This window comes from Podarcis cretensis (genome assembly GCF_951804945.1).
Source record: "Podarcis cretensis genome assembly, chromosome: 9".
Taxonomy (NCBI): domain Eukaryota; kingdom Metazoa; phylum Chordata; class Lepidosauria; order Squamata; family Lacertidae; genus Podarcis; species Podarcis cretensis.
This window is the reverse complement of record NC_137178.1, coordinates 2,134,046-2,156,851: the sequence shown is the minus strand read 5'-3', so window position 1 is coordinate 2,156,851 and position 22,806 is coordinate 2,134,046. Positions and strand designations below refer to the sequence as shown.

The following is a 22,806-nucleotide window of genomic DNA, read 5'->3' as shown; positions in this document are numbered from 1 at the left end:
ACAAATCTGTTGTGGCAGGAGCTTACGTGAGTGCCCTCCCCCCGGGCAGACACACGAAGAGGTCACCTCAGGAGGAAAAGAAGCAGATGGCAAGCCAAACAGAGAGATGTCTAGGAAGTGGCCAAGGCAGGCCTGAGAGAGCAGTCTATGAAGCCTCTTCCTATGGAGAGTATAAACAAATAGCAGATTCAGCCAGAGGGAAAGGGAAACGTGCTTTTAGAAAAGAGGAGCAGCTTATTGGCAGAGCAGAAGGGCCGAAATTCAATCCCCTGTGTCTCAGGAGAGACCCTGGCCTAAAACCCTGGAGAGCTGCTGCCAGTCAGCGTTGTCAACACTAAGCTATGAGGCTTGCTATACGCCAGCTAAACGCAGGACGACCAGCCACTGATAACAGGCTCAATATTTACATGTACTAATGTGGGAAAGCAGGAGAAAGTGAAGCAGGGCTTGTATCAAGCCAGACCATTTCAGCTACTATTTCCCAATCCGACTGCCTTGCAAGGTGTGTTGAGCCTCCCCTCCGCCCACGATTCCCAGAACCAGGGCTTTGAGAAGCACCACACAATGCTGTGAGAGAATAGGCTCTGCATGCTGGTAGCCCCCCGCCCCCCATGCCCAGGAGCAACAGGGCCAGGTGGCTGGAATGCACCGGCTGCCTCCATCACTTTCCTCGGCCTGGGAGAGAGAATTTGCAGAGTTCAGCCAAGGAAGAGGCAGCTGCTCGCCGGGATGTTCCCGTAACAATATCCAGCCGTGTTGATACATGTTTTCCTGTGAAACCTGAAGAAGAGGCAGGGAGTGAGTCCTGGGGACATGCAAAGGAACAGGCTCAGTGGGGGGGGGGGCTATGTACCAAGCAGAGGCGCCCAAGACCTGCCCCCAATGGAGAAGGCCAGCCTGACAGGCCAGCCAACCCTGCACTCACAACAGTCTGCCTCTATACTCTGGGGAAATAGAACAGGGCAAAATAGTCATCCGCTTCAACGAACATAGACGCCTACAAGGACCACCGAGCTTACTTCTATTTGGTGGGTACATTTTGTTTCAATAAAAAGAGCACATGCACAGCATGATCAAACCTCACAGTGGCTACAACTGAGGCACCAGCGGTGACCAAATCAAGAAGTCCACAGACACCAGTGGACCGGCTGAAGAGAGCTCGAAAGTTTCCGCAGTGGAGAAACAGCAGAGGGAGGAGATGCAACCAGACGTAAGTTGGGGTGGAAGATTCCCCCTGGTTTATTTGTTTAGTTAGTGGGGCAGGATGCACATCATCAGGTCATCAGCATGGTCATTGGACGGACGCCAATTGCAAATGCAACATTAGGCAAGTTTTTAGCTTTGCTCACCAAAAACAAGTAAAATTAGCATGCTGAATCAAATCGCTCTCTGGGGCAGCCTTCTCCAACAAGGTGCCTTCCAAACATCTTAAACTACGACTCCCATCAGCCCCAGCCAGCAATGTGCTCACACCCCAAGGAGAGGAAGCTCAAGGATGCAGAAAATCTGCTAGAAGCTTCACAGAAAAGGTGGGGCCTGGGGCAGCTTGATAAACCAAACAAACTATAATTTGACACCAGGTAACTCCATGTGGAAGAATGGTCATGAAACCTGGCCTAAGCAAAAGTGATATTGCAGTTCTTTTGAAGTGACCGCTCTTCTGACAGTCTGGGGGGGGGGGAGAGAGCTTGACTGATGTGGGGATGAATTCCTTCTTCTTTGCCGTTTGATCTTGGCACACAGAAGCAACAGGGAATGGCATCCATTTCTCAATTATTACAGTGCTAGCCCACTCTTCCTTTAAGAAGCCCAGCAAATGACACTGCCCCATTTTGCTACTCATCTTAAGAGACTGAGGGGGAAAGTAGGAAAGGCAGTCTTCAAGTGTATAACCAAAGTTCTCCTGCAGTATTGGACCAACCCAATTTTACACTTATAGGATCAAATAAGAGACCGACTAAATAAGGCCTTCTTCCTCCCCACATAGGGCTAGAATGAAAGAGGGCTCATTACCATGAACAGAGTTCTACTCCACTCCTCAAAAAGCTCTAATGCTCTGCTTGGCCAAACTCCAAAATGGCAAATGTTTGGACAGTGCCAGATCACCACAGCCCAGCAAGGAAGTCCAGGGAAGGATGCAAAAGACCAAGAATATTTCCAACATCTCATGGAATGGGGAAGAGCTCATTGGGATTAGATTCATGCCCACTGGTCCAATTCACCAGGGATTGAGGGGAGGTTCCAGATAGTTCCACGTCCGTGGTCAGCAAGATGTGCGGCCATGCACAGAACCAGCAGCTTTCCTGCATTCCCCTCTTAGAAGCTGTGGCACACCACTGGGAGCACCAGCTGCTTGGACTACAGCTGTGGGGCATGACTGCATTCGCCACTGTGAATCAGCACAGCCTCCTCTGGCTTTGAGCCACTCCTTGTCAGCTATGTAGAACAATGGGGCTAAAGGGGGGGGGGGCATGGAGGTGGAAAGAGATAGGCATCTGAAAAGACTGGGCAAAGTTGACCAAAGTTGTAGGTCAAGACTTCTCCAACACGGCCACTCCAAGCCTCCTAAAAGTCGGAGAAGCATCCGACTAGAACAAAAACCAAGGGCAGATGGCAGAGGCAGCAGTGCCCACCCCAAGGGCAAGCAGATAGAAGGAGGGTGGAAGGCCTTCTGCCACACTGGCCTGTCCCTTTGCAGCATCTCCTCTTGCCAATCTGCTTACATTCCTCATCCGTGAATCCCATCTTCCCCTTTTCTACCTGTTTAGTTGCTGGGATCCTAGAGGGCAGTGCAGAGCTGCCCACACCGTGAGCCACTAGAAACACAGACTCTCCAAAGAGGGTCTCCCTTGGTAGGAAAAGGTCAGGTAACAGGAGTGACTACCACCACCACCTGACCACAGACCTTCCTCAACGGGAAGGGATGTTATGGCTCCCTGTTCGAGTCGGGACTTTGCCTAGGCAGCAAGAGACTTCCTAGTGCGCCTGCCTGGGTTGTACCTGATGGCCACCTACAGCTGGGCTCTGACACCACCCCTCTAGCCTGGCTAGACTACTGCTGCTTATATCTCCCAACCCACTACTCCACTCTGACCCCCTTGACCCAATTCTATTCAGATGTCATGATAAATCAGGAATGAGGAATTTGTGGTTGGAATATATCTCCCCTGACCGCCAGACAGGCAGGCTTGGGCTGATGGGAGTGGTAATTCAACAGCATCTTGAGAAGCACATGTGCTCCCCCCAGTCCTAGGAGAAACCAATGTTTATTATGGCAGTAACAAACTGCTGCATGCTCCCCCATCTGCCCCCACCCCACCTGAGAAATAAAAAGCTTTTGCTTCTGTTCTTAATTAACTGCAATTTCACATTGCAGCCAAACCTGAAAGCTGTAATTAAACTTAGCTATTGTTTGAAACAAGTCAACTTCACAACCCATGGTTTGAAGTTTGTTTCAAACAAACCATGGCTAATATTGACCAGAGTGCAGGATTTCGACACAATGCTGAACTGTGATTAATGCAAAATCGGAGCTCTGTTTTCCTCCTTGTGTCTGCACCAGAGGAGGAAGAGGAGCACACAAATCCCAAGGCTTGCTCAACCCCTTCCTGTCACCATAATCCATGGTTTGTTGCAATGTCTGAACCAGCTCAATGGCCCCTGCTATGCTGCTCTGGCTCAAACAGCCTCCTCTTCTCTTACTCATCAAATATCTACATATGCATTTATACAGCTATATGTTTACACGGTCTCCTCCCCACACTTCACCATAAGGTCCCAGGGCAAATTATAGCAATATACTGACAATTAAGTCTATGACCTGAAACATGCTCTCTGGAAGGCAAGCTCCAATTGAATTGAATATACTTACAAGATACTGTAGCAAGAAGTGGCCCCAAAGCAAAATGTTGTTTGACAGGTCTGATACAGCAAATGACCAAAGGATTGTCAGTCACATTACTGTATACTGGCATGAAAGTGGCTTCATTATAAAATCCCTTTGCATCTCAGCAGCTGCTCAGTTTGCTGCATTTTTTTTATTTATTCAGTTTGCTGCAGTAACACTTTCTGTAAAAACAGCATCCCCTTAAAAAACAAGTTTTGCTGGACTAATAAAAAGTAAATCTAAAAAACACACAATTCTCCTGTGATATTTCATGATAAAGGCAGCAAAAGAATAATTAGGGAGCAAAACCATCTCCTGCTACTGCATCAGAGGCACGACTAGAAAGGTCTCATACACCTGTCCCATTTGAAACAGACAAGAGCTGGGTAAGTTAAATGCTCCACTCAGACTTCATCAAGGCTAGAAACTCCATCATTAGGCCCTGATCTAAGAAAAATATGCTGCTTATCCTGGTTACAAAAGCCCTTGTCAAATCTGCAAAATCCAAACGGGTGACACAAGTTAGTCTGATGAGCACTGCTTATTCCAATAATCTTCGCTCTGGAACTTCTGAAGCCCAGAATTTTCAATGCTTTCCCCACCTCTTATTTCTGGACAGGCCCAGAAGCCGCCAGCGTTCCCACACTGTTGTGGCTTGCCCTTGCAAACCTGTCCAACACACATGCTTTGCTCAGAGGCCCCTTCGGCGCGTGCTGAACAAAGTACAAGTTTTTCTGGCTCGGCAAGTGTCGGGCTGCGCAAGGACTTCCAGCACTGGTTCCTAATTGGATATGGGTATCCCCTCCCAGAAGTGGCAGCATCCAAGCTGGTGCCAGGCACCAAAACAGAGGCTAAGCCTCTCCCAGCTCATGCCACAGCACCGGACCCCACCCCTCAGACTGGGGCTTGCTGGCAAACACCAGCATGTGAAACGCATGCCAGTCACAAGAGTTCAAGGAACAGCGCTGACTCCAGACATGCAGCTCTTCCATAGTCCTCATTCACAAAGGCTTCCAGAGGGGCATGATATCAGAAGAAACGAGAACTTGAACTCCATCAAATCCACCCATTCTTGGAGAAGCAAAGAACTGCACTCAATAGCAGCAAGGAGAAGTGGAATGCACCCCTGCCCTGAAAGAATGGCAGATCCACAAAAACCAACTAAGTTAGTTATTGGTATGAACTTTTGTGTGCATGCACTTTGTTTTGTTTCAACTACGGCAGACCAACAAGGCAACCTACCTGTAACTAGATCCACAGAGCTGAGAGAGAGATTCCAAGGTTAGCAGACCTGGCTTCCTGACCTCCTAGTCTTTCACTCCTCTCCAGTCCACAAATCCACCTTTAACCCACAGAAGGCAGGAGCAAACAGTGGTCTATGGATGACTCACATAAGCGTGCCAAGCTTCAATATGGAGATGGCCAAAGAAACACTTCAGAAGCATTTCCTTGTCTGGCCTTAAGAAAAAGCATTGCTGTATTCCGCCCCCCCCCCCGACACTGTTCAGTCTGCTCAGGTGTTAAGAAAGACACAACCACCAAGTCTCACAAAGAGAACTGCTACGGAAGGAAAAGTCCAAGTTATCCCACTGAGCTCCACTTTGAATGGTTGCCCCCCATGCCAAAGTTCACAAAGGCTGGGTAGAACGCTCCAGGTTTAGCTGCCACGGGAAAAGGAATGTTTCCGCATTATACAGGATAATTGATGCCCAAGGAAGAGCTCTGTGCATGAAAACTCGGAAACTGGCATACCCAAATCCCCACAACGCTCTCCCCGCCATGGTGCTCTTTATCTTTGGGACTATGTAGCCTGATCTATTGCAAAACCAGAAAACAAGGTAAGCAAGGGGGCAGGTTTGCATGGACCAAGGTAGCTTTCAGGTGTCAGGACAAGGAACTGGGGCGGGGCTGTAGCTTCATTCACTGACAATTTGCCTAAAGGGCAGCACAGCCAAGGAAGCACTTATGCTGCCAAGCACTGACTGCAAGGTTACTCCTAGTGGACCAGCCCCCACTGTAAGAGTCTCACTTCTCTGAGGCTCTTCAAATTATCCCTCTGTGCCTACAAGAGAAAGTGTGGCTATGCTTCAGGAGCAGATCGTAACTACTAGTCTCTTCGGGCGGGATGTCCTTTGCAAACTCAGTGTTCAGGAGCCCCTCCTCCTCTTCTCTGCTGGGGGGGGGCAAAATGCAGGTGGAAAAGCAAAGGTGGAAAATCTGCAAGGTGGCTGGCCAGAAGCAGAACTGGAGTGTTGCAAATCAGGTTGGATAAACTGGACAAGGCACCCCAAGGCAGAAAAAAAGCCTGAATCTGCCAGGTAGGAGAGGCCCCTCCTTGGAGAAGGCCTGGGGTGTGCCTGCCTGCCGTCCCTCCCACAAACTAGGGCAAGCAGCAGCAGCAGCAACAACAACCCACCTTATGGCGGAAGAGAGGCTACAGGCCAGCCCTGCTGCAGAGCACCCCAGACTCCCACGCCAAGGCTTCTCCGAACTTTCAACTCAAGTTCTGCCCAAACAAAGGGCCACCAGAGCCAAGTTCAGCTGAGCCTCAGCAATTTGGGACAGGGACCCATCTCTTTGTCCTCGCTCCCGCTGATGGGGCTGGAGTCGCAGAAGCAGACAGTCGCTGGCATCAAAATCTCTTGGGCTCCGCCAGAGTCTCCCCTGCCCCAGGGAAGCGGCCAATACCTGTTTATTTGGTCGGCTCCCCTGCCCCACCCTCGGAGCCCAACCCTCGTGGCAAGGGGCGATTACAACATCTTAAAGAGACACAATGAAGCAACATAAAACATGTAGAGAAAACTCCTTCCCAGCCAGGCGCCAGCTTAAAGAAAGTTTTGCTGTGTTTATTGTTTACAAGAGAAGTGGCTGGAGGGGTTTTTTTTTGGGGGGGGGGTATGGGACTACCTCCCAACTGCTCCTGTATCATATGCCCAAAGAGCTGCCATCACACACAAGAGGGCTATGGTGGGGGGAGAGATTCCCACCTTATCCTTATGGCTCGCATATTCCAAGATGGGAGGCTTGAGCTGAACCTCTGATGGGAAGCGCAAGCCCAGCAAGGGGAGCCCTGACCCAGAAGCCTGGCCACCATCTGCTGGGGGGGGGGGCGTCCAAGCCCTGGGTCCCCTCCATCCGGCAGAAGGAAGGGCCAGACCTGAACCGCCCCCTCCCCACGGACAGCATCCCTAGTGGGCAGAGCAGAGCAGCTCCCTGGGGCTTTCTCTGCATCCAAGCGCGTGGGCGAAGTAATGGCAGGGAGGTGGGGGGACGCTCGAAACAGCGGGGCCCCCACTCGAATAAAACATTGGGGGGGGACACACACACACACCTGTCCCGCATAATCGATCGCAAGACGCCGCGCGTGCGCACCATTCGAATGGCAATGCACGACAACCTGGGGAGGGGGGCGCCCCTCAACTATTTTATATGGGGGGGGGGGTCCTAAAGGACCTCGGCTCCTAAGTCCTGAAGCCACAGCCAAGCCCCCTCCGGGTGGGCTTCGGGACGGCAGCGAAGAGAGGCGCCCCCCCCCCGCTTTCCCGAGATCCCAGCAGAGAACCGGGGGGGGGGCTTTTGTCGGGGGGGGCGGGTGAGGTGAAGATTGACAGGTCAGCTGGCCAACGGGCTGGGGGGGGCGGGTGATGTCGCCCCTCCGGGCCCAGAGGAGGAGGAGAAGAAAGGAAAGAGGCCCCCCCTCAACCTCTGAAACGCCCCCCCCGGCAGCCCGCGCGCCCCCGGCAGCCCTGAGTGCGCGTCCGTGCGAGGGGGGAGGGGACCCGTGGGATCCCCCGGGGCTGAGGAGGGTCTTCCTCGAAGGCCCGAGCCTGAGGGGGCGACGCGAAGCCTCTCCCCTCCCTACCGCCGTACCTGGCGTGGGCCCCGCAGGGCCGCTCTCCGCGCGCTGCCCGCCTGCCCCGGCCGCTTCCTCAGCCGCCGCCGCCGCTGTCGCCTCCTCCGGCCCTCGCTTCTCCGCGCTCGCGCTTCTCCTCGCTCTCCCTCAGACACGCCGCGCGCGAGGCCTGCCCCCCGCCATTGGCCGCGCTGCCCGCCACTCACCTCCGCCCCGCCCACGCTCGGCGGCCCGCCATGGGGGAAGAGGACGGCCGCTCCGCCGAGCCGAGCTCCCATTGGCCGCTCTCCGCGACGTCGCGCCTCCCCTGCTTTCCTCTAGGCGCCCATTGGCCAGCCGCCCCCGTCCATCTCTCTTGGAGCGTTTCCCACCCGCCTACCCTCGCTTTGGCTCGCTTTCCGCTCAAAGGCGGCGAGGCCCCTGTCGAGCACTCGAGCGCTGATTGGCCGACGGCTCTTTCTCGTAAGCCCGCCCTCCGTCCCCGCCCCTCGGCTGCGAAAGGCGGCGGGCGGGTGGCGTCCCCCACGTGGGGAGGCAGCGCGCGACGGCGATTGGGCTCTCGGCCGATCCGAACCACGCGCGGCGCCGGCTTGGATTGGGTGAAGTGCCTGCCGCTCAAAGTTGGGACTCAGCCAATCCGGGAAGGCCTCTGCGGACTGAACCATGGACGCGGGGGGGGGGGGGAGCGCAGAGAACAATGCCTTCTTCGTTTGCTGCGGCTGCATCCACTGGGGGGGGGGGTCCTGTCTGCTGTGTTTATAAGTTTTTATTTGAAACGGGGCTGTGGTTGTTTTAACCCCACTCCTGAGCCAAACAAACACTCTATCCCTCTCCATCTGACACATGTCACAAAAGGAAAAGGGAACAGGGGGGGCAGAGGAGAAGCCGGTGCAAACACTTTTGTATTTTTCAGCTACAGAATAGCTGTAATGACCAACTGGAACAGGAAGATTTCAAAGCGAGAAAGAGCCAAAAGCCGCTCATCGTTCAGCAGTTTATTCATTCAGTTTTCTGTCAGCATCGCCCTTGAGCCAGTGCACCAACTGGACTCATGCACTTCAACCCCGACTGGGCTAGGCGAGCTGGGTAGCACTTCCAGAGACCACCTTTCTCACAGGGACAGGTCACCGTGCTGTGGACTCACAGCTTAGAGCTGAGAGCACCGGATTCACTTGCACAATAATACAGTCGTTGCGCAGCAGAGTTTTGCAGAGTCTTGCAGAGTATAAACCACTCGGAGAGCAGCTCTGTAGAATATCTTCCTTTTATTATATAGCTACAACTATGATACAAAACTATATACAGAGCTAAAGGATCTAAGCATAAATCAATGCTACACTGAGAGTCTGCAGCTGCTCTTAGCAGCAACCTTATCTCTAGACACGATCTCTAACACTCTCTCTCTCTCCGATACACTGACTGACTGACTCACTGACTGATTCACTCACTGACTAAGTAGAAAGCAGAACATTGCTCCTCCTCTCTGTAGAATCAGCAGGCTCCTCAGGAGATTCTTGGATATGGGAGGGGTGAAATCTCATCATTTTCATCCCATCCTTCCTCCTGGAAAGAGCTCTGGAGATGCACTCCAGTGTCGGGGGGGGGGGGGCGATGACTGTGGCAGACGTTGTGAGCAGCTTTGAGGACCGTGGTGGAAAAACAGCATACAAACCTGCTAAAAATGCAATCTGTGTGAATTTTGCAGATCTGATTTTCCATACAGCAGCAAGAAAATGCAGGCAGTATAACTTAAGTTTCAAAAGGGTAAATTCCTCTAGGTTATTTTATAGAATCACAAAGATGGATTGTTTAAGCCATGCGGTTGAAGCTTGGAGCATTCAGCTCAGACCTCCTGACTGGTAGCATTCACATGGTGGGAGAACAAAGAATTTGGTCACCCTTCTAAGGTGAGGGAATGTGACGTAGCCATACCTGGCAGGACTGCTTGCCCTACGGTCTTAATCCCTTCGTGCATTAGAGTTAAGCACATTGGTTATAGAAGGCAAATTTATCCCCCACCTCTGGAGGGCCAAAGGTTCCCCACATAGGAGTTGCATCATGGTTGGATGACTTTAATGTGCTGCACACTTTCTGAGGTGTGTTCGGAAACTTCAGCTGGAGAATGGTGAGCTGCAAGGGATGTTGGTCTCGGCTGCTGTATTTTTCTGGGACCAAAGTGCTGGCCATAAATGGTCCAAGGCTGGGATACCTAAAACACCCATTTCCCAAGAATCCCACTAATATTGGAGACTTGATTGCTGGAAGCCCACCATAGGGTTTTGCCATGCCCTGTCTCAGGAGACCTGCCTAGCTCTCCTCCTCTCCAACATGCTTCTACTGGCAGAAATATGCCTGCACTCCCACTGTCCCCATTTGGCTCCCCTTTGTCTACTCCTTGTTTGCTGACTTAGTTGGAATCTACACACACACATATATATATAAAGCTGTGAAATTGCTTTAAAAAAAATAAATTGAAAAATACATTGAAAAAATACATTGAATTTGCTATAGCTCACTTTTGCCACCTAGTGTCATATTTTTATGTTGCACTGTAAAGGTACCCCTGACCGTTAGGTCCAGTCTGGGGTTGCGCACTCATCTTGCTCTATTGGCCGAGGGAGCCGGCGTTTGTCTGCAGACAGTTCATGTGGCCAGCGGGACTAAGCCGCTTCTGGCGAACCAGAGCAGCGTAGTGGTACCTATTTATCTACTTGCACTTTGAATGCTTTCAAACTGCTGGGTGGGCAGGAGCTGGGACCAAGCAACAGGAGCTCATCCTGATCTGCAAGCCCTAGGCTCTGTAGACCACAGCGCCACCTGCGTCCCATGTTGCACTTTACAACACACTTAAAACGTTTCATTTGCAGCTACATAGCTGAGTCCTTTAGGTTATCTGCAGGTTCCCGTGTTGGTTTATTTACAGGCATTTGGAGCTCACCCTTAGCATGTGGTTCTGGGGCAGGTTACATATGTTGTTGTTGTTTAGTCGTTTAGTCGTGTCCGACTCTTCGTGACCCCCTGGACCAGAGCACGCCAGGCACTCCTGTCTTCCACTGCCTCCCGCAGTTTGTTACATATAGCTCAAGGTTACATATAGCTCAATGCAAATTCTGTAATGTGTAAATGTCATGAATCGTAATTCCTAAACCACTAGGCCATAAATTAAAGTGAATCAACAAACAGATATAGGAAACAATGTGGTGGTTGCTGGATTTTACTTATAGGATTTCTTACCCTAAGATCTTTCTTCACCACAAGCTCTCCAGACAGGTACCAACAACATAATCAGGCAAAACAAGTAAAGCAGTTCCAAAGAAAGTCATTAAAAAAACCCAACTTGTTGTGTAATGACTTTGGTGTGGGTTTTTTTGGATCATGTTGTAAGGCACGAGTGCCTGATACTGGGACAGTAAAATGGATTATAAATCTTGTTAATTAAGAGGGGGCCTTCTTAGTGGCTACTCCCAGACTTTGGAACTTCCTGCCTAAAGAGGTTAGACAGGCAGGTTAAGAACTTTTTGTTCCAACAAGCTTTTGGGAACTGACTGCTTTTAATGAAAGGGCTGAGGCCATGCTTTTTCTACTGTAATCTGTGGCAACCCAGTCAGATGGGTGGGGTACAAGTAAACATGGTAAAACATCAAACATTAAAAGCTTCCCTAAAGAGGGCTGCCTTCAGATGTCTTCTAAAAGTCAGGTAGTTGTTTATTTCCTTGACATCTGGTGGGAGGGCGTTCCACAGGGCAGGCGCCACTACCAAGAAGGCCCTCTGTCTGGTTCCCTGTAACCTGCCTTCTCATAGAATCCTAGAATCCTAGAGTTGGAAGAGACCACAAGGGCCATCGAGTCCAACCCCCTGCCAAGCAGGAAACACCATCAGAGCACTCCTGACATATGGTTGTCAAGCCTCTGCTTCAAGACCTCCAAAGAAGGAGACTCCACCACACTCCTGGGCAGCAAATTCCACTGTCAAACAGCTCTTACTGTCAGGAAGTTCTTCCTAATGTTTAGGTGGAATCTTTTTTCCTGTAGTTTGGATCCATTGCTCCGTGTCCGCTTCTCTGGAGCAGCAGAAAACAACCTTTCTCCCTCCTCTATGTGACATCCTTTTATATATTTGAACATGGCTATCATATCACCCCTGAACCTCCTCTTCTCCAGGCTAAACATGCCCAGCTCCCTTAGCCGTTCCTCATAAGGCATCGTTTCCAGGCCTTGGACCATTTTGGTTGCCCTCCTCTGGACACGTTCCAGTTTGTCAGTGTCCTTCTTGAACTGTGGTGCCCAGAACTGGACACAGTACTCCAGGTGAGGTCTGACCAGAGCAGAATACAGTGGCACTATCACTTCCCTTGATCTAGATGCTATACTCCTATTGATGCAGCCCAGAATTGCATTGGCTTTTTCTCACAGGGAGGGAACCGCCAGAAGGCCCTCGGAGCTGGACCTCCGTGTCCGGGCAGAACGATGGGGGTGGAGACGCTCCTTCAGGTATTTTTTTCAGCAAAAAGGCTGGTGAGGTAGCTTGGGCTGAGGGGCAGTGGCTGGCCGAGTGCGGCGGGATTCGAACCCAGGTCTCTTCCAGGTCCCAAACCCACTAACCCTCGAATACCCCATGGCCGCCAACAGCCTCTCGTACGAAGAGCCCTGCCGAATCAAGCGGCCGCCCCGACCCCTTTCTCGCAGACGCCGCCATCCGGCTCCTGGGGGTAGACTGCCTCTGCCTCTGGAGGCTCCACCACTTAAGAGCAGGGGCGGCGGCGCCGAGAGCGCACGCGCAGGAAGGAGAAGCGGAGCGCGCATGCGCCCTTCTCCAGATGTGCCTGAGAGAGAGAGCGAGCGAGCGCGAGCGCATTTGTTCGGCCCCGCCCCCTCTGCCCACTAGCCAATCCGCAGCCAGGGGCCTGCCGCGCACGCGCAGTACACCCCTCTCCGCGCCTGCGGGTGGCGCTCCGAGGGCGGTTGAGGCGGCGGCGGCGGCGGCGGAAAGAGGCCTCGGCTGAGGTAAGCGGCGCAAGATGGCGGCCGAGGAGGAGGGCGGGCGGGGAGGGAGGGTCCGCGCCTGAAGAGGCCTCGTTCTCCTTCCCCCGCTCTTCGGCCTCTGCCTGCGGGGCTTCTAGTCCTCAGGGAGGGACAGAGCGGGCCCTCATTGGCTGCCCCCCCCCGGGTAGCTCTTTCCTGTTGCCAGGCAGAAGCCGGAATGGAGGTATTATTATTACCTGGTGTAATAATAATAATAATATTAATATGCATTTATTTATGCCCCGCCCATCTGGTTGGGTTTCCCCAGCCACTATGGGCGGCTTCTAACAAAATATTAAAATACTGTACAATAATTAATCAGCTTCCCTAAACAGGGCTGCCTTGTTGTTATTGTTATTTATTGTTTTGTTGTTGCTACTACTACTACAGACCCTCCAAGTGTCCCTGTTTTCCAGAAGCCATCCCAGTTTCTGATATGATCGCGGAATGTCCCATTTCCCCTTAGGATGTCCCTGTTTTCATGGGAGAAATGTTGGAGGGTATGGAGTTATCTGACCCCAGAGCTGTCGGAAAGCAATCCTGTAGAGGGAAGTTAATGATTTATTATTTTATTTTCTATATGTTGGAAGCTGCCTAGAGTGGCTGGGGAAACGCAGTCAGATGGGTGGGGTATAAAGAGTAAAATTATCATTACGGGATAGGACATCTCTATTTTCATTAGGGAATGGTTGGAGGGCATGTTTCTGCCTTGGTCTGACCACGCTTGGAGTCCTGTGTTCAGTTCTGGGCACCACAGTTTAAGAATGTGATCAACAAGTTGGATTGTGTGCAGAAAAGAGCAACCCAGATGACCAAGGGTCTGGAAACCAATCCTGAGAAGGGAGCTGGATATGTTTAGTCTGGAGAAGAGGAGACTGGTGAGATAGTTGCAATCAAAATTATTCAACCCCCAAGGCAAATTGGGCTTATTATCAAAATTTGCAGACTTTCAGTTGTTTGCCATGAGCAAATTTGCTTGCCTCTTCCTTAGCATGGTGTTCTTCTAGGGGAGCCTCACTGTCCACAACAGCAGAGGAGCTATCATTCTGGCCTTAGAACCCAGTAGTAAAATGCCCAAATGCGTCATCCGTCACCCTCTCTGCCTCTCTCAATTTCTCTCGGTCAGCCACCTTGGCCTCAAGGACAGCAGGGCAACAGTCATGCATGCGACGCACAGTGCAGTACACCGGAAAGCCTCTGCACACCTCCTTCCTTTCTGATTACATTTTGTGTTTTTACTTTCAGCTTGGTGGTGGTGTGCTGCAGATTTGGCATTTCCCTCTGTTGTGTCCTCTGCAGCTTGTTCAGTTTAAGACCAAGTGATCTCAGTAGTTGAACCCTGTTGCTTCTGACCATTCTGCCACACTTCATCCTTCCTTAAATTGGTCATAGGTGTAATTAGCCATGGTCAAGTCTAAAAAAAAGAAAAACCAACAGAAGAAGGGGAATTTCCGGGATTACAGGTGGGGACCTAGAGGAGATATGCCCCCATGGATGAGAGGTCCTTGCCCAGGTGACATGTGGGGACCCAGAGGAAATATGCCCCCGTGGATGGGAGGTCCTTGTCCAGATGACACGTGGGGACCCAGAGGAGATATGCCCCCGTGGACGGGAGGTCCTTGTCCAGATGACACGTGGGGACCCAGAGGAGATATGCCCCCGTGGACGGGAGGTCCTTGTCCAGATGACACGTGGGGACCCGAAGGAGATATGACCCCATGGACCGGAGGTCCTTGTCCAGATGACACGTGGGGACCCGGAGGAGATATGCCCCCGTGGACGGGAGGTCCTTGTCCAGATGACACGTGGGGACCCAGAGGAGATATGCCCCCGTGGACGGGAGGTCCTTGTCCAGATGACACGTGGGGACCCAGAGGAGATATGCCCCCGTGGACCGGAGGTCCTTGTCCAGATGACACATGGCAACCCAGAAAGAAACGCAGAAAATATACGCAGCCAAGTATGAGCGGCCCCTGTCCTAATATGTGTGATCCTAAAGAGAGCACGTCTTCTTCTAATGCACCTGACCAAAGGCAGTGTAGGACTTTTGGAGGGCCAGGAAAGTTGTCTTCTGGGATGGAAGGATGTGGCACTAACAGTCAGGAGAATGATCCATTGCCACCTGGTAATTGTAGCTCAGATCAGCCCACTTCAGAAAATGCTGCAGATACTCAGAGGCATTACACAGAAGAGAGTGCTGCAAGAATTCTCTCAAACTTTGGCTTATCTGCTAAAGATTTGGAGGAATTTGGCCACTATTCGGATGATCAGCTGAAGCCTGAAAACATGGCTATGATTCTGAGGGACATCGTTGAGCGCAAGAAGGCTCGTCAGTTGCCCACTTTATCTCAGGGCAAAGAAGAGGAAACCTCTGGCGGACATGGTGGATCTGATTCCCTGATGAAAAGTAAGTCCAGTTATGAATATGGCAGTAAGTGTGTAGAAACCAGGCTAACCAGTAATCCCATGAAGACTTGAGGGTTAAACTATGGCATTTTCTACCACATGATGCAGTGACAGCCACCAATGTGGATGACTTCAAAAGTGGATTAGACAAATTCAGAGAGTAAGGCTTGTTATGATGGTTGCTTGTTATGATGAGGGATGCAACCTCCAGGATTGGAGGATGGGCACATCTGTATACTAGTTGCTGGGGAACAGAAGCGGGCACTGCTGCTGAGCTCTGCTCTTGCTTGTGAGCTCTGCAGAACTGGCTGCTGGGCTAGATAGGCTGCTGGCCTGATCTCTTTTTAAGCTCTTACAAACACTGGTGGAGAAGAAAGACAACAGTTGGGGTTCCAGGAAAGCACCGTAGATATCTTGCCCTCTCACACACCCATGGGTACTATAAGCAAGGAGGTTTTTTGGGGAGGGGGTGTTTTTTGTTGTTACAGTTATTTATATCCTGTCTTTCAGGATCAAAATCCTTCCAATGCAGTTTACAGGTAACATGAACCAACATTTTTTCAAAAAAAGATACTGTAGTATAGAGTCCCATCAGTATCCTGCCTACTGGGCAATGTCTGGCAGAATTATTTATTAGTTTATTTATTTATTTCATTTCTATCCTACCTTTTTATCCAGGGACCTTGTGGGGGTGTACATGGCTCCCCCTCTCCTTTTTTTGTCCTCACAACTGCTCTGTTTGATAGGTTAGGTCGAGAGGCAGTGACTGGCCCAAGGTCACTTTGTAGGCATTGTGGCCGAGTGGAGATTTGAACCCTGGTCTCCCAGCTCTGTGTCTGACACTAACCACTACACCACTGTGGATCTTCAGAATGGCCCTGGAGGATGGGAGGGGTTCAGCTGGATCAGACCCTGATGCATTATTTGCTTACTGTCCCCTGCGCAGAGTAGTTGATGGGAAATGATCTTTTTGGGGGGTGGGAAGGGGATATCCAGTAGGAGCAAGCTCCGAGGTGGCCTTTGCCCTTGGCATCTTCTCTCCTGGAATTTCGTTGGCATCCATCTGTGTTGCATAACAGAATCATGCCTTCCTTCAGCAGGACCTGGTGTACCGTCAGCAGCTCAACCCGCAACAACACCTGTGGCTTCGTTGATGCCTCAGTCCTCAGGATCTCCATCTCTGTCAATGATGAACGATTATCATGCTGTGTCGCCAACAGTACTTCCACACGTGTGTTCTCTGTGTAAAACAGAATGTGCAGATATGACAGTGAGTTCTTTGTTTTTGCAGAAAAAAAGTGCACACGGTTGTATTGAGCTCAGGATGAGTGCATTTTCCACTTTGGCTTTCAAGCAGATCTTACGCTATGAGGACTGGTTGATGTTATCCTGGGGAAGTCAACATGGTGACTTCCAAATGTTGTTGGACAGCATCACTGCAGCATATCTCCCCTCCCCTAATCCCCAAGGAGACATCTCTGCCACCTCAGGGCATCATGAATCCCCACATCCAGAAAGCCCATTTGACATTGGTGGGATTCAAACCTGACACCATGTCTGGAGACTCTTGTCTTATCTGACTTTGAGCTGCTGTTGTCTATTTTAATATTAAATGCATTGCACAGTATTGAACATTGTCCAGTATTAAACTCATACACAGGATTGAAGGGCAGGTGAGTGTGTTTCTACTCTGCTGTAGAAACTCAGATATAGAAGCTAGGTGACAAATGGCTTCTTAAACCAAGGTGTCAGTTGGCAAAAAACGTATATACCGTATATACCATTATATACCGTATATACCATGGTTTTTTTTAATAGTTGCTGCTCAGCAGCAGAGGAGGGCCCTTCTGTGGGTTTCTCAGAAGCATCTGGCTGACGGCCGCAGGAGAAGGGATGCTGGACTAGGTGACACTTGGTTCTTATCTAGCATCCAGGCTTTTTTGTGTTCTCATGCTGATTTCTTCCCTCCCTCCCTGTAGGGCTGGAATCTGCACGTGCGCACTGCTGAACACTCCAAGAAATGTGATGAGCTACGCCAACGGTAAGGCCTTTCATTTTAATTTATTGGGAATAGATTGAGGATTTGAAATGGTTTGGAAATTACTTCCTGAATAGCACATGGCTTTGCTAAAAGCAGCAGAGCCATTGCTTACATGCCTTGCCACAAACCTCAGCCAAGGAAGTTGTGGGAGCTCACCTTTGAAGGAACGGTGCCTGCTCTAGGTTGTGTTTTGCCTGAATTTGTATAAGAGGTCTGTAGGCCGATTATGGAGCTGAACCAGGGAAGAAGGCAGAAGCTCAGAGGCATCTCATTTTGCGTTCTGTGGCTTTTAGATGCCTGTGGAGCATGAGCAGAGTTTTATGAGGGGTGGCTTCAGGACAACCCAGTTCTTGGAGGAGCTGAGAATCTCATGCCCGGGAGCTTTTGGAAATCTGGGTCAAAGAATCAGGGAACCTTCATGGAATCACCTTTAAACTTTCCCAGAAGATCAGTAGTAAGAGATCAATAATTTGGACAAAAGGGAGAGAAGTACTTGACGGTTTTAGAAACTTGCCTGAATGATAATGGAATGGAGTACATGTACTGTGTCAAAGGAATAACACAGCTGTTTTGCTGGCTTTTCTTGAAACAGGCATCCTGAGTGGAATCCAGAAGAATGCTCTTCATTACAGAGGTAACCTTTCAGTCTCAGTATGAATACTCAGTAATGAGAATTAGGCTGCAGTAATCTCATCCCTGACAGTAACCCCCCCCACACCTCAACCCCCTCCCCCGGAATAATATTTTCCGCCCTAGGTTACTTGTTGTCACTGACCAGTATATGTAGCAGCTGCTTAACTCAGACTTAACATTGATCAGGCTGGGGGGGGGGAGAATTTTCACTCTGCTGGAACCCTTGGGTCCCCACACTCCTGTGGGGTTTTTTGGGGGGTGCGCTGAACTCTAGTGCTGCCCTCCAAGCCTCTCTGCTGGCTCCGTGTCGTGGACAACACTCAGCACACCGCCTTTGTCCTCTGCAGCAGACTGGAAGTCAGGAGCTGCTTAACTCAGACTGCAGGCCCTCGTGTCTTCGTTCTAAGGCTCTAGGGGCCACCTGGCTGAGCAGCTGTGGGTTGCACTGCAGCTCAGCCACTAGCAGGCAGGTAGCCATTCCCAGTGCAGGTGGCAGCCATAATTTTCTGGTATGAAGCTGGGCATTCTGTTCCCATCATCTGGGTTCTTTTAATTATTGGATGCTGCAGGCCCATCAGCCGTATTCTGTAGGCTTTTGATGCTTTTAGCTTTAACCCGAGAGTTCCTATTTCTAGTTGATTTCCATTTGCAAAAATAACATTTTGGCAGATCTGATTTCTCCTTTTACATTTGAAAAAGAGAAGTCATTCAAATCCTGTTTTTTCTGCCTTTTGCAGACATGAAGGCGACAAGAAGGAAAAACATATTCCAATGCCATGCTCTACCAGTTCTAACCCGAACACTTCACAGCACTCAATTCCTGGCCAGGCCTCGAGTCAAACTCGGTCACGATCTAGGTCACGATCTAGGAGCCCCAGATGTAGGTCCAGGTCTTCAGAGCGACCAAGCTCCCCCAGCTCGAGTTCTCAAAGCTCTTTTAGCCAGAAGAGAGAACTGAGAAAATCAACTAGATCTGCAGGTAAGGTGGATGTTACAGATGCTTCATTAACTGGCCTTTGTTTTTTTGCAAGCAGGATTACGGTATGTGTGTGTTAATGGCAGGCGTGTTGCAGTGGCTTTGGCTCAGTGAATACATTGTTCTGTTCTGGGTTTTTTTTCCTGGCTTTGTCATTGCGTCAGTATAATGCCTGCCAAGGAGACCAAGCTTGTTCCTATATTGGATTGTGTGAGTGACTCTGCAACCCATTACAAAAGGGTATGTTGGTTGATCTCAGCCTTTTCACTCCTCTGGAGTTTCCCCCATCCACTTGGTATTTTTTACAGTTGCTTAGTACAATGACCTTCTTGCACTCATGCTATGCAGGGTAGAACTTGGTTGCAAATTCAGCAGTGACCGAGGATCAGGGGAGATATTCTGCTGCTTCCCTGCAGTATTGTTGTCAAAGGTTGTTGCAATAGAGCGTTGATAAACTGGGGGGGGGGGGCGGTATTGGTTCCATTTTGCTCTTGTTTTTATTTTGTAACTTTTGGGTTTTAAATCTTGTATTTTTATGTTGTGAACTGCCCTGAGATGTATGGATGGAGGGCGGTATACCAATTTAATCAATACTACTGCTAATAATAATCATAATAATAATAATGAGCCACTTGCTTTTTCTCCCCCTCTTTAGCGTCGTCTGCAGAAGCAAGAAGCTCCAGGAAACCTCCAGCCAAATCTGATGTGGCAGAACAACCACCCAAGAAGTCAGACCATCCACTGCAGACAAATCCCGACCACCAGGAGTCGCCCAAGAAGGAGGCCGCAACGCGGGAAAAAGGAGACCAGCAACCTCCATCCAAATCTGATGTGGCAGAACAACCACCCAACAAGTCAGACCATCCACCGCAGACAAATCCCAGCCATCAGGAGCTGCCCAAGATGGAGGCAGCAATGGAGGAGCAAGCAGACCGGCAACCTCCAGCCAAATCTGATGTGGCAGAACAACCACCCAACAAGTCAGAGCATCCACTGCTGACAATTCCCGACCATCAGGAGCTGCCCAAGGAGGAGGCAGCAATGGAGGAGCAAGCAGACCGGCAACCTCCAGCCAAATCTGATGTGGCAGAACTCGTACCCAAGTCAGACCATCCACCACAGACAAATCTCGGCCATGAGGAGCTGCCCAAGAAAGAGGCAGCAACACAGGAACAAGGAGACCAGCAAAAGGAGACCAGGAAGAAGACCAGGACAAGGAAACGAGGAAAAAGGAGACCAGCAAAATCTAATGTGGCAAAACCTCCAGCCAAATCTGATGTGGCAGAACAACCACCCAACAAGTCAGACCATCCACTGCAGACAAATCCCGACCATCAGGAGCTGCCCAAGATGGAGGCAGCAACGCAGGAACAAGGAGACCAGCAACCTCCAGCCAAATCTGATGTGGCAGAACTCCCACCCAAGTCAGACCATCCACTGCAGACAAATCCCGACCATCAGGAGCTGCCCAAGATGGAGGCAGCAACGCAGGAACAAGGAGACCAGCAACCTCCAGCCAAATCTGATGTGGCAGAACTCCCACCCAAGTCAGACCATCCACTGCAGACAAATCCCGACCATCAGGAGCTTTCCAAGATGGGTGCAGCAACGCAGGAACAAGGAAACCGGCAACCTCCATCCAAATCTGATGTGGCAGAACAACCACCCAGCAAGTCAGACCATCCACTGCAGACAAATCCCGGCCATCAGGAGCTGCCCATGATGGAGGCAGCAACACAGGAACAAGGAAACCGGCAACCTCCAGCCAAATCTGATGTGGCAGAACTCCCACACAAGTCAGAGCATCCGCTGCAGACAAACCCTGGTCATCAGGAGCTTCCCAAGAAGGAGGCAGCAACGCAGGAACAAGGAGACCGCCAACGTGAAGATCAGTTGCACTTGTCGTTGACGCCTCTTGTGGAACAAAGTGTCAAGCAGGCCCTGTCGCTACTGCAGCCTGGAGGCGCAGTGAGTGCTGGACTCCCCCAAGGAACAAGCTTGCCCCCTGTTGTGCAGATCGATCCAGCATCTCTTGTCTCCATGATGCAGCTGGTTGCAACACAGGTGGTGCAAGCTGCCTTAGCCTCCAAGGAGGCCTCAAGTGTGCGGGAAAGCCCAAGTGTGGCTGGCCCAAGCCCCCAGTTAAGTATTCCTGCAGGAAGCGAAGAAAAGAAGCAGGAGAGCAGTCAGGAAGTGGTGCCAGGAGTCGTTCCTCCTTGCTCAGGTGAGGAGTTGTCGGGAAGGGGGCTGAGGGTGGATCTGGCTGTAGAGGGAGGTTCTGTGTTGGAGATATCCGTCAAGACTTGTATTGGTGATATAATGCACAATCCCTGCTCCAGTTCAGGACTGCCCTGAGATCCAGCTGGCTTCTCTGGTAGTGGTGAACACACCTGTGCTGTTGCTTCTAGGTTGCAATCCGTTGGTCCGGGCGACTGGTTCCTTTTGTGGCATACAAAATACACAATGATATGTGATTTTACTGATTTATGGCTTCATTTCTATCCTCCGATGAGCTCAACGTAGCATACATGGTTCTCCCCCTCCTCATTTTACCCCACAACAACCCTGAGAGCCAATGTGGTGTAGTGGTTAAGAGCAGTGGACTCGTAATCTGGTGAACCGGGTTCGATTCTCTGTTCCTCCCCATGCAGCTGCTGGGTGACCTTGGGCCAGTCACACTTCTCTGAAGTCTCTCAGCCTCACTCACTTCACAGAGTGTTTGTTGTGGGAGAGGAAGGGAAAGGAGAATGTTAGCCGGTTTGAGACTCTTCTTCTTCTTCAACATCACCCACTGAGTTTAAAGCTGAGTGGGGATTTGAACTCGGGTCTCCCTGGCCCTAGTCCAGCACTCTCACCACTTCACTACGCTGGCTCTTGGGCCAGTGAGGAAAAATGCTAGTTGAGGCTTCAAGAGCTGTGCCAGGAGAGCTGGCGCATTTCTGTTTAGGTGTTCTCATTGCTGTGGATGGATCTCTTGTGATTCAAATACAGCTTGATGGAGAAGCAAGCGATTCTCAAGGAAACGGAAGTAATGAAGTCAGATCAGGGTTGTGTCAGAGCACATGTTGCTTATATTGTGGTTTGAGGTTTTGCTGAACAGGAAGCTACAAATGTTCACGTATGTTAACTGAGTACGAAAGGCTTGCGAGAATTTATTAATCCTCCAGTGCTCTTTAGCAGATAGTTTGTGGATAGTATCAAATCTAGATATTTTGCTAAGGGTCAGGGTTGATGGGAGCTGGGAGACCTGCATTGCAGGCGTTGGACTGCAGGACTCTTGGGGACTTCTCCAACTCTACAATTCTAGGATTCCATTCACAGCACCTGGATGGCACCAGGATCCTCTATTCTTGACATAGGCCAACACTGCCAGGGACATGATGAGGGGAGTCAGAGATTTGCTTGCAGGTCACCAGTCTGGGTGATTGAAGAGCAGGGGTAGGCAACCAAAGGCCCAGGGGCCGGTTGCAGCCCAATCGCCTTCTCAATCCAGCCCTCGGATGGTCTGGGAATCAGCATGTTTTTACATGAGTAGAATGTGTCCTTTTATTTAAAATTCATATCTGGGTTATTTGTGGGGCATAGGAATTTGTTCATCCCCCCCCCCCCCCCCCAAAATATAGTCCGGCCCACCACATGGTCTGAGGGACGGTGGAATGGCCCACTGCTGAAAAAGTTTGCTGACCCCTGTTGAAGAGGATTGTAAATGCACCAAAGATCAAGAGCCTCATGGCCTACCAACTGAGCTATATAGACTGCACACAAAGGGGTATGTGGTGGCATCACGTTGACTTTGTTTCTGTTTAGTTGCAGCCCCTGCACGTAAGGTTTTCTGGACACAGTTGTGTGCTGTGCAAGGAAGCGCATGATGGCGTCCAGGAGAGAATCCCACCTTGGGCTGGGTCACAGGCGGCACGTCGTGTGGCTGGTTTAGGAGGACATGCACGATTTGGGAGCGGCTGGTGCCTCCAGATGTTATCCTCTTGCAG

General features: G+C 50.7%; 2 protein-coding genes across 2 annotated transcripts in view; one reads left to right on the top strand and one right to left on the bottom strand.

The window, feature by feature from the left end:
* PAIP2B (poly(A) binding protein interacting protein 2B) overlaps nucleotides 1-7,914 on the bottom strand; it is a 34,927-nt gene extending 27,013 nt beyond the window's left edge. Inside the window, exon 1 of the mRNA XM_079991260.1 lies at nucleotides 7,757-7,914. The gene's annotated coding sequence lies outside the window, so the exon portion shown is untranslated. The remainder of the gene's footprint in view (nucleotides 1-7,756) is intronic.
* Nucleotides 7,915-14,006: 6,092 nt separating this feature from the next.
* The window catches only part of LOC307223788 (uncharacterized protein), a 35,039-nt gene continuing 26,239 nt past the window's right edge, over nucleotides 14,007-22,806 (top strand). Inside the window, exons 1-6 of the mRNA XM_079990091.1 lie at nucleotides 14,007-15,168; nucleotides 16,265-16,437; nucleotides 17,147-17,208; nucleotides 17,801-17,842; nucleotides 18,579-18,820; nucleotides 19,473-21,041. Of these exons, the coding sequence (XP_079846217.1) occupies nucleotides 14,166-15,168; nucleotides 16,265-16,437; nucleotides 17,147-17,208; nucleotides 17,801-17,842; nucleotides 18,579-18,820; nucleotides 19,473-21,041 (3,091 nt within the window). The 5' untranslated portion in view covers nucleotides 14,007-14,165. The remainder of the gene's footprint in view (nucleotides 15,169-16,264; nucleotides 16,438-17,146; nucleotides 17,209-17,800; nucleotides 17,843-18,578; nucleotides 18,821-19,472; nucleotides 21,042-22,806) is intronic.